This window comes from Nicotiana tabacum, chromosome 6 (assembly GCF_000715075.1).
Source record: "Nicotiana tabacum cultivar K326 chromosome 6, ASM71507v2, whole genome shotgun sequence".
Taxonomy (NCBI): Eukaryota; Viridiplantae; Streptophyta; class Magnoliopsida; order Solanales; family Solanaceae; genus Nicotiana; species Nicotiana tabacum.
Window position 1 is genome coordinate 162,566,768 of NC_134085.1, and position 16,144 is coordinate 162,582,911.

General features: G+C 37.5%; 1 protein-coding gene across 1 annotated transcript; it reads left to right on the forward strand.

The window, feature by feature from the left end:
- The first annotated feature begins 14,817 nt into the window (after positions 1 to 14,817).
- Positions 14,818 to 15,703, forward strand: LOC107822863 (kunitz trypsin inhibitor 5-like). The gene has a single exon (XM_016649438.2). It carries the CDS (start codon positions 14,874 to 14,876, stop codon positions 15,543 to 15,545), a length of 672 nt encoding a protein of 223 aa, XP_016504924.1. The 5' UTR covers positions 14,818 to 14,873; the 3' UTR covers positions 15,546 to 15,703.
- Positions 15,704 to 16,144: the final 441 nt, after the last annotated feature.

Consider the following 16,144-nt stretch of genomic DNA (forward strand, 5'->3'; position numbering starts at 1 on the left):
GATCGGGTGAATTCGGATAGGTTTGAGCTGTGTTGCGCTCGTTTTTCTTATGCTTCGACGTTTTTTTCCAAGCATAAATAGTATCACATTAAACAAATGATCTCCGATTTATGTTTTGATTGAAGCATTAGATCCGTATCGTAATTCCGGAGTCATAGCAAAAAGAATCGTCAAATTTGGACATCATATGAGGATTTTATGGTCATCTTACTAAGAATTGGGTTGCTAGATTTTTCAGATTAATTACGAAATTGCCACTAACTTCGTATTTAAAAAATTTGCACTATTTTCAAATATTGAAACCAACATATCTCCTTCATTATAAGGTCAAATGGAGTGATTCAAAAGCCTAACTTGACTGAAATTTTATAAGAATTCGTTGGAGGCATCGAAAGCAAGTTTAGGGATCATTTGGCACACAAAACGAGGCAGAGCAGCAGGATAAAAATATTTAATATCGAAGTTTTGTTCATTCGATCATATTTTGAGTTGGGGAGTTCGGATTTGGACAATTTTCGGAGGCAATTTTTACCATGGGTAAGTATTCTGTACTCTATTTTTGTTATATTTCATGAATCTATCTTCGTTTTTGGCATTTGATTGATGATTTCAATGTGAAATTTGTGGGTTTCGTCTAAAATTTTATAAAGTGAATTTTTAAGTTTTGAATATCGATTCGGAGTTGAATTTGAGTGAAACTAGTATGGTTGGACTCTTAATTGAATGAGCTGTCCGATTTTATGAGTTTTGTCAGGTTTCGAGATACGGGCCCAGGTTAGACTTATTGGATGATTTTGGTATTTTAATTAAAGATTCAACATTTATCGATGGGTTTGTTTCCTTTAGCATTACTTGATGCATTTGAATTTTTTGGCTAGTTTTGACCCATTTGGAGGTCAGTACGCGCGAGATGCATTTTTTGGAGCATCGTTTGGCTTTCTCGTAATTGGAATTGGCTTATTCGAGGTACGTAACACTTCTAAACTTGGTGCTGAGGGTATGAAACCCCAAATTACGTACTATGTGATTGGTATTGAGGTGACGCACATGCTAGGTGACGGGCGTGTAGGCGTGCACCTTGTGAATATTGACTCTGTTATTTTTATGGTACTGTGTAGTTACCTGATCTTACCTGCAACCATGACATTTCTACGTACTTGAGCTATTGAGATGTGATCCATATTAGAAACCATGTCTAGGCTACATGCTTATCCTGTTGGGACCCACTGAGGTTATTTCTGTTGTTGAGTTATCTGCTTTCATTGCATTATATACTCAGTCATATGCATTCATATGCATATCATATCTCAGTCTCTGTTACCATTTATTGACACATCATATCATCATTTTGGCTAGTTTCATAGCATTGTGATCCCGAGAGACTGGAGAGATTGATGAATGAGCAAGGCCGAGGGCCTGGTTATGAGTGAAATTTATGGGATCGGGCTGCACACTGCAGTGGTTATACTGATTTATGATTGTGCTTGGGCTGAAGGAGCCCCTCCGGAGTCTGCACACACCCCCAATGAGCGCGATTGATTATATTTGAGGGATGGATCTTGTCCGAAGCATTTATATTCCTGGGGATGGATCTTCCCAACGGGCTGAATTTGGCCCTACTCAGTATTGAGTGACTGATGGTCAGTTGACGTATATATTCTGGGATGAATCTTCCATGGGCCGGATTGGCCATATAAAGTACTGAGTGATTGAGAATGATGAGTGAAAAGTGTGAGACAGTGAGATTGAGTACTCTGAGAGTGTGAGTACATAAGTTCATCTATGAGGTACATTGCATTGACATGCACATATGACATGCATGCATAGCGATGTATTTGTCCTCATGTTGTATGGTATCACGTCATTCATGACTTCTCACATATATTTACATATAGGCTTAGAGATGTATTTTCCTTATGCCATTTGAAAATGAAACATTTACCATGGAAAGTTTTTGGGAAAAATTTCAGTTTTCAAACTTACTCATATTTTTGGAAATTTCGGTAAAAGACTTGGGTTTTAACTGATACACTTGAAAAGTGGAACTATTTTCGGGAACCATGATTAAGTTAAACATATTATCCCCGGGTTACTTCTTTTATTACTAGCGTTATGTTGTTATGAACTGTTGTTGGCTATTGGATATTGGACTTGACCTTTGTTTGAACTCGTTACTACTCTCAACCTAAGGTTAGGTTTGTTACTTATTGAGTACATGTGATCGGTTATACTCATGCTACACTTATGCACCTTGCTTGCATATATTGGCTGTTGATGTTACTGTGTTCAATGGGAGTTGGATTTGAAGATGTACTTACATTCCGGTTGGCTACCTCTTGTTCATGGTAGTCTTAGATTAATAAAAGTCCGTTTATATACATTTCGAACAGCTAATGTATTTATTTCATACTAGCTTTGTAAACTCTAATTTTAGAAGCTCTTAATTTGTACTACCAGTTCATGGGAAATGTATAAGATTCAGATATTTTCTTTTATTTAATTGCCTTATTAATTTCATTAGAATTGGATAATTGTTAATCGGCATACCTAGCGGGCTAGGTTATGTGCCATCACGACTAGTTGGATTTTGGGTTGTGACAAGTTGGTATCATAGCTCTAGGTTCATAAGTTCTACAAGTCATTAGCAAGTGTCTAGTAGAGTCTTGCGGATCGGTATGATGATGTCCATACCTATCTTCGAGAGGCTACGGGGCATTTAGGATAAACTTCCCATCTTTCTTTCCTTATCGTGCGACATTGATTCAACTTGAAGGGTAACTCTTTGAATTCCTTTCACGCACTCGTATGCACATATGAGCTCTCGGTATTAGGCTCACATCGACGACTTGTGATTCCATGGATGAGGTGCAAGATGTGAATTTGATGTGCTGATGATGGGCCAGTCTGGAGGACTTGAGGCCGGGTTTTGACTGTAGCTTGATCACAGAGATTTCAATTGTGTGAGCATGTCCTTTTGGACTTATAAGTTTGGTAGTATCCCTATTAGTGGGATTTATGGCTCGATGAGTGGTTGGATGGCTGTATGAAGAGTATGATGTGATACCCTGGTATGTTCAGATGGATTGAATGTGACGAGAAGAGTTTGCTAGGGATGTGAAAATGACTATTGGATACTTGATTTCTTTCTTGATGTGACGTATAGTCTCGAGTTATGAGCGTATTAGAGGATCTCTCATGTTGTTTAACCGTGGAATGAGATAGATTCTCATGTTTTGTTGATGAGCTCAGAAGCAGGAAGACCCTCATAATTGACATTAAAGGAGGGCATGATCCTAGGACCCCCTTCCCTAGATACAACTATAAATAGTGACCTTAGTTATCATTGTAATACAGGATTTTCTCGCAAACTTATACTACATTCTATACAAAACATAATACAATTTCATTTTCTTGCTTTTTGTCCCGCGACTGTCATCTCTGCTGTTTCGTCTATATTTTAAGGCTAAATATTGCATAATTCTTTACATATTTTATTATTTTCAGGATTAAATTAGTTCACTTGTCTAAAAACAGGATTAAAATTAGTTCTCTATGGGGCCTACACAGTCGTGCAATTAAATTGATCCTTGCCTTTTTTACTAACGTATTTTGATTAATTTATCTTAGAAAAAACTATATGAAATGGCAGATAACATTGTTAACAACAGGCACAACCCCGAGGTTCGAGGAGATCAATCTCACTTCGAGAACTCAATCAGTGACACCCATAACGAAAGCAATGATGTCACACCAGTGCATAACAGGAAGTATCCTCGACATATTTGGGAGACGACTACCGATGATGCTAATAAAGAGCATGTTATCGACGCAGTAAGGGTCTTGCAAGAGCAATAAGTGATCATTCTAGGCCATCTCACACGACAAGACAAGGTTACGCGGAGTTGAAGCAGGCGCTGTCGAGGGATTCAATAATGCAAACAGGCGAGATCCAATTCCTCCCGGTGTTCCCGCAAACCAAACAACGTAGAGGTTCGACATCAACACTCATAGGGGTGAAGTTAGCTCCGACATGACTGGGGAAGCGGATTTGGACTCAATAACGAGAACGAGCCTTTCAGGAATGAACTTTTACGGTTTATAATGGAAGTAAACTCCCACATGGACCAAATTCCGGGCACGCCATCAATACTGGAGGGCCCAGACTCCAAGAATTAAGTATACTCAATTGCCGTACAAGCCGAGTGCTGCACCAGAATTATATATGCGGTTTAAAATGCCCAAAGTGCCAAAGTATGATTTCAGACCTTTGAAATGCTCGCGGATATTTTTATCAAGGCCCATGCCAGGTCCAGAAAAATATAGGCCTCAAAGGCCGACGTATTCAGGATTGCGCAGGGAGTTCTGATTTATTATGAGAGTCCATTACTCGATTTCAGAAGGAAAGAATGTTTCTCCCGGTTGTCCTGGATGAATGGGAAGATGAAGCATTCACCAAAGGACTTAATCCGAGAAGTTCAGACGCCTCCCCAAAGTTGAAGGAAATCTTGCTTGAGTTTCATTGCTCAAGAGTGCGATGACCCGGAGAGAGAATTTATTGCTCAGGAGCTCTGAAAGAATAATGAAAACAACCATTTTCGATGTAGTAGATGGTGATATGGGATATAATATTATCCTGGGAAGACCATGGCTACATGAGATGAAAGTTGTTCCCTGAATGTATCACCAATCGTTGAAGTTTCCAACGCCCGAAGTAATCAAGCAGATAAGAGGGGATCAACCGGCGACAAGAGAGATGAATACAATTTCGGTCTCTGGTAGCAAAGGAAAGGAGCACGCAACGTAGTAATTACAGGAACCGGCACCTACTCCCCGACTAGAAGAAGTGAGCCCGGGGACAGATGCATCGGAACATTATCAGGGGCCGAGATATTTCCAAGTTCTAGAAGAGACGGATGCAGCAAAGTCCATGGTGGAAGAATTGGAGCAAGTTGCATTGTTCGAGGAATTCTTAGAAAGGAAATTCTACTTAGGAATGGGACTGCACCCAGAACTTAGGATTGCTTTTATCGAATTTCATAAATTCAATGCCGAATGTTTTGCATGGTCGCACGAGGATATGACAAGTATCTCGACGGAGGTAGTCGTGCAAAAGTTAAGCTTGGATCTTAACATACATCTGGTAAGAAAAAAGAATCACCCTATTACCGAAGCTAGGAACAAATTCGTCAAAGAAGAGGTAACCCGTCTACTAATAACGGTTCGATCCAAGAGGTAAAGTATTCAGACTGGCTATCTAATATAGTAGTAGTTCCTAAGAAGAATAATAAATTTGGCATGTGTGTAGATTATAAGGTTATTAATAAGGCGTGCCCGAAAGACTCGTTCCCACTTTGAAATATCGATCAAATGATTGATGCCACGACCAGACACGAGTGAATGTGTTTTATCGATGCTTATTCTAGGTACAGCCAAATCAAGATAAACCCAGAAGATCAGGAAAAGACTTTGTTTATAACTAATTTCGGCACATATTGTTACAATGTGATGCCATTCATGTTGAAAAATGCTAGAGCCACTTATCAACGACTCGTGAACATGATGTTCTAAAAGCAAATAGATAAAACTATGGAAGTTTATAGACGATATGCTCGTTAAGTCATTGAATGAAGGTAACCACCTTAAACATCTACAAGAAACTTTCGACATCCTGAGGAAGCATAATATGAAACTTAATCCCTAGAAGTGCGCATTCGGGGTAAGTTCTGGTAAGTTTATGGGATTTCTGGTTTCACAAAGAGGAATTAAGATAAACCCCAATAAAATCAAGGCCATAGAAGACATCCTAGATCATCTGTCAAACATAAAAGAAGTCCAAAGGCTCACGGAAAGATTGGCAACTTTGAGCAGGTTCATTTTCCGGTCATCAGAAAAATGTCATCGCTTCTTCACGCTGCTTAAAAAGAAAAATAATTTCAAATGGACACCGGAGTGCCATAAAGCGTTGAGGGATTTGAAGAAGTACTTATTAATCCCTCCATTGCTTTTAAAACCAAAATAAGGTAAAACATTGTTAGTTTACCTCGCGGTCTTAGAAGTTGCGGTAAGTGCAGTTTTGGTCCGAGAGGATGAAGGTACGCAATATACCATTTATTCTGTCAGCAAACTATTAACAGGAGCAGAAATGCGTTACCCATATTTGGAGAAACTGGCCTTAGCTCTCGTAGTTGCCGCTCGGAAGTTGAGGCCCTACTTCCAATGCCACCCGATAGCCTTGGTGACTACTTTCCCTTTGTTGAACATTCTCAATAAACCCGAGCTCTCGGGAAGGTTGGCCAAATGGGCCGTTGAAATGAGCAAATTCGATGTAGAATATAAACTAAGGACTGCAATTAAGTCACAAGTCTCGGCCGACTTTGTGGCCGATTTTAGTCCAGTATTATTACCTCTAGAAACCAAAAAAGTAGTAATGGTGTCGGAATCGACATCGGGGGTTTGGACCTTATATATGTATAGAGCTTCCAACGTGAAAGGGTATGAGCTCAGAATAGTCTTAATCATGCCTTTGGGGGAAAGCCCAAGGCAAGCCACCAGAACGGTCTCTTTAACTAACAATGAAGAAGAGTATAAAGCTTTGATTGTAGGGCTTGAACTGGACTGGGGACTTGATTTAGAGGTCATCGAAATCAAATGTGACTCACAGCTGGTGGTAAATCAGGTCTACGGGATCTTTGACATGAAAGAAGAACACATGCAGCAATACATGGTAAAGTCCAGGATCTGTTGGCACGATTCCAGGAATGGTCAATTACTCATATCCTAAGGGAAGATAACGTAGATGCATTGGCAAACTTAGGATCACCGACGAAAATGAAGGGATCAAAGTCCAGAACGGTAGTACAATTGATGAACTTAGTCTTAGATGTGGATGGTTATTATGAGGTAAATTTGACTAATTTGGTCTGGGACTGGAGAAATGAAATCATCGAATATCTCGAGCACAGGAAGTTTCTCGGAGACCCTAAATCATGTCTGGCGTTATGCACCAAAGCGGCGCGATACAGCTTCAAGAAAGGACAATTATATAAAAAATCTTTCCAAGGCCTGTTGGCCCGGTGCTTAGTGGCATCTGAAGCTAACTATGTCATCAGAGAGGTCCACAAAGGAATATGCGGCAACCACTCGGGCACAAATTCCTTGGTGCTGAAGTTGGTGCGAGCAAGATATTACTGGCCCGCATGGAACAGGACGTCAAAGATTTCGTACGAAAATGTGATAAGTGCCAATGCTACACACCACTAGTGCATTAACCGGCAGGACCTTTACATTCAGTTCTATCTCCGTGGCCGTTCATGAAATGGGGAATGGATATCGTCAGACCGCTGCCACTGACTCCCAGAAAGGTAAGATTTCTTTTAATTTTGACTCACTATTTTTTTAAGTGGGTGGAAGCAGGCCCTTATCAGAAGATTGGGAAAGCGAAGTGGTTGATTTTTTGTAGAAAAATATAATTTGCAGTTTCAGAATACTAAAAGAGATTGCATGCGACAATGTGCCACAGTTTATCGGTGCAAAAATTACAAAGTTCCTCGAAGATTTTAAAATGAAGAGGATCACATCTTCATCGTATCATCCGAGTGCAAACGGTCAAGCGGAGTCAGTGAACAAGGTAATTATTCAAAACCTCAAGAAAAGGTTGGAAGCAACAGAAAGCATACTACGAAGATAGCAACAATAAGACCTTTAATAGCAAGGCAAACCGACAAGTTTCCACTCGGGGATGGTTAAATAGTCTTTGACTCTATAGCAAATTCCCACGGTGACTGGGAAGTTAAGTTTGCTATTAATCAAAGGATACCCAACCGTTCACGAGCACAAACCACTAAAGGATTGTTAGGTAATTTTTTGCTCGATAACATAGATTCCTGAGGGAAAGTAAGGTGTGCTACTGAGTTGAGGCTTATCTAGCAATTCATTGGTGGAATCCTTAAAGGTGAAAGACTTCCAGTGTTCCAATTCGCATTCTAACACTGGGGGGAATGATATGAGGATACGACATCAATAATTGCTACGTCGACAAGGAAATAAAAATTCGGAAACATAAATATATCATCGGGACCGAGGACTGCGCAACCACAAAATAGCAATGGCAATTTCTTTTTAGCATAGAAAATGCTTATATACTTTTGAAAATAGAAGGAATTAAATAAAATCCTTTTGTTTTTATCTTGTTCTGGTCTGAACGATGAACTAACCTTTTCATTTGAAAGTTAAACAAGTACTTCAAATGCTAGTGTCGTAATGAAAAACAGACGTCCAATTCAAGAGCACCATAAACGTAAGAGGCCCCTCTCTTATGAAAACCCTCAAGTTAAAGGGTTGATTTCGGAAGAATTTATGCCCGAAATCAAAATGCCTTCGGGGAAAAATGCACCCGAAGACGTACATGAAAAGGCTCAAAAAGTGAATTTGCGCAAATACTTACAGAAACCCCCACATAATGGGTTTGATGCCCGGAACTAGAATACTTTCGGGAAAAATACATCCAAGGTTACACATAATAAGATGCAAACAGGAAAACTTGCACAAAATCTTTAAGCAAAAAGAAAAAAAAAAATGCAAAGATTAAAAACTTGCATGGATACTCAAATGGAAGAAAAACTCAAACAATACTTGAGAAAAAAGATGCCTTTATTCACAAAAACATGCCAAAATGATGCAGATACAAGATTTGGAAAAAGAAAAGAAAAGCTAAACTGCAGTATCTCCGGAACTAGGAGGAAGAGAAGCGTTCGCGCGCCCGGGAGAAGTAGTTAGATCCACCGATACCTTGACATTTTCCCCAGTTTGATCTTCAACTCATCTTCCTCCATTTACTCTTCAGTTCTCGAGAACTCGAAATCGGAACCAGAAGGACCAGGAGCATCAAATTGTGCTGGGAGCCCATTTTTTGCAGCTAACTCAAGCTTATGGGCCTTAGCAATTTCGGCATCGAAATCAATGATACTAGCTTTGGCCTCTTCCAAGTATTTTCTGCTCATTCTATACATAGCATAAGTTTTCTTAACACTGAATGAAGTTTCTCAGTTCTTAAGTTCTTCTTTGAGTTGAGCTACCTCAACAAAAAGGCTTTCCCGAGCGGACCTAACAGATCTGAGACTAACATCAAGGTTACGAACAGTTTAACTATAGAGCCTATTATGGTCGATAGTTTTCTTGTACTTCTCTTCTAACTGGGCATATATTTCCCCTGCAGCAGCAAGCTCTTTGATTTTTTAGTTCAAGGCTACCTCTAAGTCAGTCAGTTTTTCAGTAGTGGCAGCCTCGCGCTTGGTTGCATCAAGAACGACGACATGGACTTCAGCCCATTTGGCCTTGGCTTCGTCAAATCTAACCTTCAGCGGACCAATTTCTTGGCTAAGGGTTATCATTTCTTACTCGCTTTACTGCAAACGAACCTCCAATGTAGTAGCCTCAACAGCTTTGGCTTCCAATTCGGAGAGGTGAGCGACACTTTGCTCCTGCTCTGCCAAAAGTTGATCTCGAGTAAAAGTAAGTTTTTCCTTATCATGGATCAACCTCTGAAGGCCCTCGGAAGAAAAAAAGTTGGCCTACAAAACAAGAAAGATGGAACTTAGAATATGTTCATATAAAAAATAGAGGAAATAACAACAGAAGAAAGGAGCAAACCGCCATGGCATTGTGCATAGCGTTGTTCAACAGGAACTCTCCCGAGAGTACCCTAACATTTTCCCAATCCTTCTCTGAAGCCAAAGGCTTTAGGTAATTAGCAACTCCACCGGCCGGGAAAGCAGGTTGCACCCGGTAGTGACTGAAAGAGTAACATTCCTCCTCTGATGGGGATCTTCAGAAGGAGCAGCATAGTTTTGCCCCAAATTCCCATGAATAGGGACTAGTGGAGGAACATCTACTTCGTGATCAGATACGACCAGTGGAAATGATGTAGCAATTGTTGGTGGAAGAGTGGATGAAGATGGAAATGATGTAGTAATCACTGGACTTGGTAAATATGGAAATGAACCTGATAGAGTTAAAGAGTAAGAAGCAGTTGCATCAAATACAGTGTTGGTTGTTGGATGCTCACCAACCAAAGACGGCAGGGACTCGATACTCAGCCTTGTGGTACCGGGCATAGCAATTGGGGCCCGAAAATGGGAATTGGCATTTCCCACTAAATCAAATCCCCCCCCCCCCAAAAAAAAGTGCCGAGGTATCATCTTCGGTGGTGTAATTAACCCAACAGATTGAGTATTCTATTGAGTTGATAATGAACGTCATCTTCTGTGTAGAGAAGACCCATCATCACTGGCTTCCCTATCATTGTCAATCATCATGGTGTCTATGACCAGCTCAGGAGGAGGGCTAGTGATCAGAACATCCAGAGATGACTCAAGGGCAATCACAACTCTTAAATACCCCCCGTTAGCAACCAACATATAAACTATGTAATCAGTGCATACTTCATGTATATTCCTAAATTACGCATTGAGTATACATTATACATATGGTATACAAAGTATATACATAAGTACATCACTGTTATACAATGTTAATTTCACTGTTACACAGTGTTTATTTTATTGTTATACAATGTATAAACAATTGCTATACAAAAATTCTTTTTCGCAAGCACCATTAGGACGAGAAAAGAGAGAGAAATTCCAGATGCACTGCCCGAAAAAACTGCCCAATTTGTTTTGAGGCGAGAGAAACGAGGGAAGAAATGGGTGGATTTGAGGAAGATAGAGATGAAAGAGAAAGAAAAAAAGAAGAAGAAAAAGAAGAAAAGCCAGCAAAATTGTGAAGAAGAGAGAAGAAGGGGATGAGAGAGAGGAGAGGTGTGCGAAGCGATTATGTTTACTGTGGAAAGTGAGAGTAGAGTTAAAAAAAAGTAATAAAGGTAAAATACGGCTATTCAAAGTTTTTACTATCTTATATAGGCTGCTATTTCAGTTAAAAATTTTAATGATATGTCTACATCTAACCCAAAGTTTCGTTTATGGGCCATCTTGTCTGCTTAACCTTCGATCTCAGGGACAAATTCAAAAATAGCCAAATTTATAACTGGTCATTCAAAAATAGCTCAGTTTCAAAAGTAATCGAAATTTAGCCAATTTTCATGTAAAGATAAATCTGGGCGAAAACATTGTTCAAAACCCGAAAAATACGCCAGTATATTATACTGGAGTTCCAGCATAAGTATGCTGGAACTCCAACATATTATACTGGAGTTCTAGGATAAGTATGCTGGAACTCCAGCATAATATACTGGAGTTCCAGCAAGTATAATTGTCCAGTATAATATACTGATGTTTGGAGCACCGGTGCTCTACTCTCCAGTATATTATACGGGAGTCATCAAAGTATAGCGGTTCAGCATAATATACTGGAGTTCATACACAGGTGCACCGAACTCCAGTATATTATGCGGGACCGGTCTCTGTTGCAGCAAAATAATGGCTATTTTTCATTGACTTCATAAATGCTGACTATTTTTGATTGACTAGCCCGTAAACTGGCTATACCGTGCTATTTTTACTCGATCTCAAGCTAACAAGCTCGCACAAACTTTTGATGGGCCGAATTCTAGTCATCATGAATTCTCAATTAGGCCCAACTCGATCTAATCTATCTTTACTCTCTAGTCTCTTGTCCAAGAAACCCAAACTAACACTTAAAGCCTAGTTCTGCGCCTTTTGGTTTTTGCAGGTACACCAAAATCAAGTTCTTTGCATTTCACATCCCTAATGTATATAAAAAAAAAAGAGACACTTATATATACTAGAAAAGATTTAAAAAATATCTACAAAATCTTAGCATCATTTATTGAATAACAAATGAGGCAGCAAAAATATTATATTAGTAGCAGTTTTCATCTTGGTCAATCAAATCCCAACAAAACTCCTAATTTATCTCCTAATTAAACTCTCCACTAATAACCTTCTATACATGATCTCCCGTCTTTTCAAACAAAACTAGACATGCATACCATCAAAGGAAGACACAAAATAATCTGTATCATTGAAGGCATTTCCTTAACCTTCCAATTAAGTGAATTAGTATATTACGGGTATATTGTAGGTTTGTGATTGTTAATTTAGTATGTGTAGAAAATTATATACACGACATAATAATGGTATATCATAAATAATTGTTTAGTTATGTATGAATATATAATTATGTTATATCATGTATTAAGGGTATATTGTAGATTTTTATTTTTTAGTTAAGTGTGTAATAATTATATACACATCATAATAATGGTATAACGTACATCCATTTGTTTATTTATGTGCGCATACGTAATTATATACATGGTATATTAAAGATATATATGGTATAATAAAAATATACATGGTATAATAAAGATTAAGAAATTAGGTTAAGAATTTTAGAAAATGGAAAATGTCGGTAGCAAGAGAAATTAAATTTAGGGTGAATTCAAAGGGAATATCAGATATACTTATTAAATCAATTATATACTCAAAGTTAGTATTTTGATAGAGTAATTATCATTTTGGTTAAAATTATCTAATAATCGATTATAAATAGTAAGAAAGAAGAACTAAAATACAAACCAAACCTGCATGTGGTCATCTAGCCGTCATTATTGTCAAGCACTTTTCTAATATTTTATTAATAGAGAAACAAAAATGTATTACTGAGGATGAAAGAGAAATGGATATGCATTTATTAGAATATAAACTAATCCCTTAATTAGTAGTCTTTTATTAACGGCAAGTACTATTAGAATATCCATAAGTGCAAATGAATCTATCAATTTTGGAAAAAACCAAAGGTTGTGCTATTTATTTAAATAGTTTTATACATTTGCCCCACAATCTTGCGCCCTATTCTTTTATGTTTTATGATTTAACCCTTAAATTAATCTTCCCTTTACAAAACCATAATTAAGGTTCATTCTGTATATAGAAAATAAATATAGTAATAATTATTACCATTATATTTCCAGATGAAAGAATTTTCCTCATCAAACAACCTCCTCAAGTTCAAATGTCTACAAGGAATATGAAGCTAGTCAAATGGCTGTTGTCCTTTTTCTTTTTCCCCAATACAAGTAATAATTTATGCTATACTTTTCACTCAGTTGATTGACCATATTAACTGGGGAAGAAGAAAAAAGGAAAGATCAGACGTTCATCTTAATAAATAGTTATATGTTTTTATTAATGATCTTCAGATGCTTCCCTTTCTCCATTTCTGGATTAACCAAACTTAATTTCACCTATTTGGATTTGAAGAAGCTACTTCACTTTTAGCCTGGCCAGCCAAGTCAAGGTTTGATAAAATAATTGTTCCTGTGATTGCTGCAATTGTTATTTTTGTAATCATTATAATTTCTGCATAAATAAATAATTCTTCCGTTCACCTTTACTTATCCACATTAGACTTTACACGCCCCTTAAGAAATAATAGGTGAAATGCATATTTTGCCATAGTGCCATAATAATGATAGTATTTTAATAAGTCTTGAGAAATGATTTGTGAAATTATGCATAATTAATGGTAAGGGTAAAAGAAAAAAAAAAGATATGATTTTTTTCTTTATTGCTAAAATAGCGAAAATATATTTCGTATAGTATATAAATAATTAAAAATGGAAAAATGAGTAAAAAATTATCACTGCTTACGTGGCCAATGAATGATTGCATCTCCAAACTCCAATGGTGTTCGTTGGTTCTACAAAGCTTTGATTTCATAAAACAAGTATGAAAATTTAAAACGTGCCCTTCTTGTAAAAATTTAAAAAGAGATATAGTCCATTCTTATCATCTATAGTCCAGAGGGAATCTATAATTAAAATGTGGCAGTAAAGGACGATGACTTGCCAACTTGCCATGCAAGCACAGCAATTAGTAGCTATATAACAATAAAAATAAAAAGCTCTATAAACTCAAGTTTCAATGGACCAGTGGTGACATACAGCAACCCTAGTGGAATTCACCCCAAAAGCAGCCTGTGCAGTTTCATTGGGGCAAACATATATAAATACCAAGATCGAACTTCATGTTTACGAAATTAAAGGCAAATTGAGACATAATATATATTCCCTCTTAGAGCCAATCAACTCCAATAATTCGTTCATTTTATGATGAGTATTGTTCAAGACTGAATTTCAAAAAATGTGGGACTTTCCACCACCCCTTTTGCAAGCTCAGACAACTGAAGCATAATAACAAAGTATGGAAACCAAACATTAGGAAGGATGAGTAGCTCTAATACTGTAAAATGGACTTAACAGTAAACTCATCTTGAAAAGCTAACTCGTATCATTAGAATTTTTTAAGACAAAGAAAATAACAGCTCAATTTGTGAACCAACATGCATGGAAAACTTTATTAATCTCTTAAAACCGGGATATCTGTATTAATTCTGTTTGAAACAGTATATGGACCTGTAACAGTACAATTGTCACGTTGAATTAATGGTATAATATTAATAGTAAAAAAACAAGCAATCGTGGGACACGTTAAATGGGAGTATAGTACTAATATATAGTGGAAAAATAATCAAATCTTGGGACCATTACCAGGGAAGACGATATAGATTACTTCAAACATATTAAGCACCCATGCTAATTTACTAAACAACTCAAATATTTAACTAAACAATTTGTCTCTCTCTTGTTTTGAAAATTCCTAGTCTTTAATATTCTTTTCCGTACGCGTGAGCAATTGTTCAACCGTATGATGCATGTATCGAGTAGCAATAATTAAGAATAAAAAACAAAACAACTACAGTATTACTAAGCATGTTTTCACCACCATGTTTCACATGCGAGCAAAATCTGTTATCTATAAATTCAGGCTCAGTTCCGAGCTCATCCATCACCAATTAATAAGCGCAGCTAGTACTAAATCAAAGAATTGAAAATGAAGATGTTTATTTTGCTTTCGTTCCTCCATCTCCTTATTGCCTTTTCCTCTTGTAATGCTAGAATAACAACTCCGAACCAGCTCTTGCCTCCTCCGGTGCGTGACAATCAAGGCGAGATTCTCACATCAGACTCCAGGTACTTCATGTTGCCTGGAGCTGGTGGTGGCGGAGTAACACGAGACTTGGGAAATGGAACTGAAACCAGCTCTAGTTTCGTTTGTCCATTTCAAGTGGTGCAGTCTCGAAAAGATCTAGACCCCGGCATGCCTGTGTTTCTAAAACCTCTTAATAACCAAGTTACAAAGATCACTGAATCAACTTCTCTTAACATCAAGTTCTATCTTAATCCAACTTTCGCATGTGCTGACAACTTAGTGTGGATGGTTGAAGGTTTTCCAGGAACACAGAGTCCGTTTTTCTTGTCAACTAACGGAGTAGAAGGAGATCCCTTACAAATGACCAGCTGGTTTCAGATTAAGAAATTTAATGATCATCCTACTGATTATTCTTACAAGTTGGTTTTTTGTCCATGGGGAGAATCCTTCTGTAGTGACATTGGAATCGAGGTAGTTGACCGACAAAGGCGTTTGGCTTTGACTTTGAGCCCCAATAATACCTACCGATTTGTGTTCGTCAAAGATATAAGCCAAGGAATATCGATTATATGATGCGAATCCTAAATCTAGCTAGCTCTTGTATTGTCTAAATAATCTTATGCATGCGTAGACTGCATATATATATGCCCATGCATAAGACAATTTCCTTCGGAATAATAAGGAGTATTGAAATCTTAATGAATACTATATACCCTGTTCTTCGTAATTAATTTCCTCTATGTGGTACTAGTATTTATTATCTACAGAGTCAAAGGCATGAAACTTAAACTTTTTCTTATAAGTAGTACTAGTACTTTTTATGTGTTTTTCAAATACTACATAATAAGTGTCAATTTAAATTTCAATGTTCTCTTTCCTTTTAATTCGTTTTCTTTTTTCAGTCTTTTAGGTAATACAAATTTATTTTAATTTATTTAAAAAAGTAGGTGTTGGAAATTCTTAGCACAAGTAATATTTTACAGCTAATAATTAAGCGAACGAGGGGATGGGTGCTCCTACGCTTAAGCTCTCAGCATTAATGTTTGTCACTTCGAGATTGTTGCGGAAGCCAAATGTATATAGTGTGAATGAGTTACAATTACTATACCAAAAATTATGGCAGCCACTAAATAATAAATAAGACAATAAAGCAACAATAAAAGGAACACCAG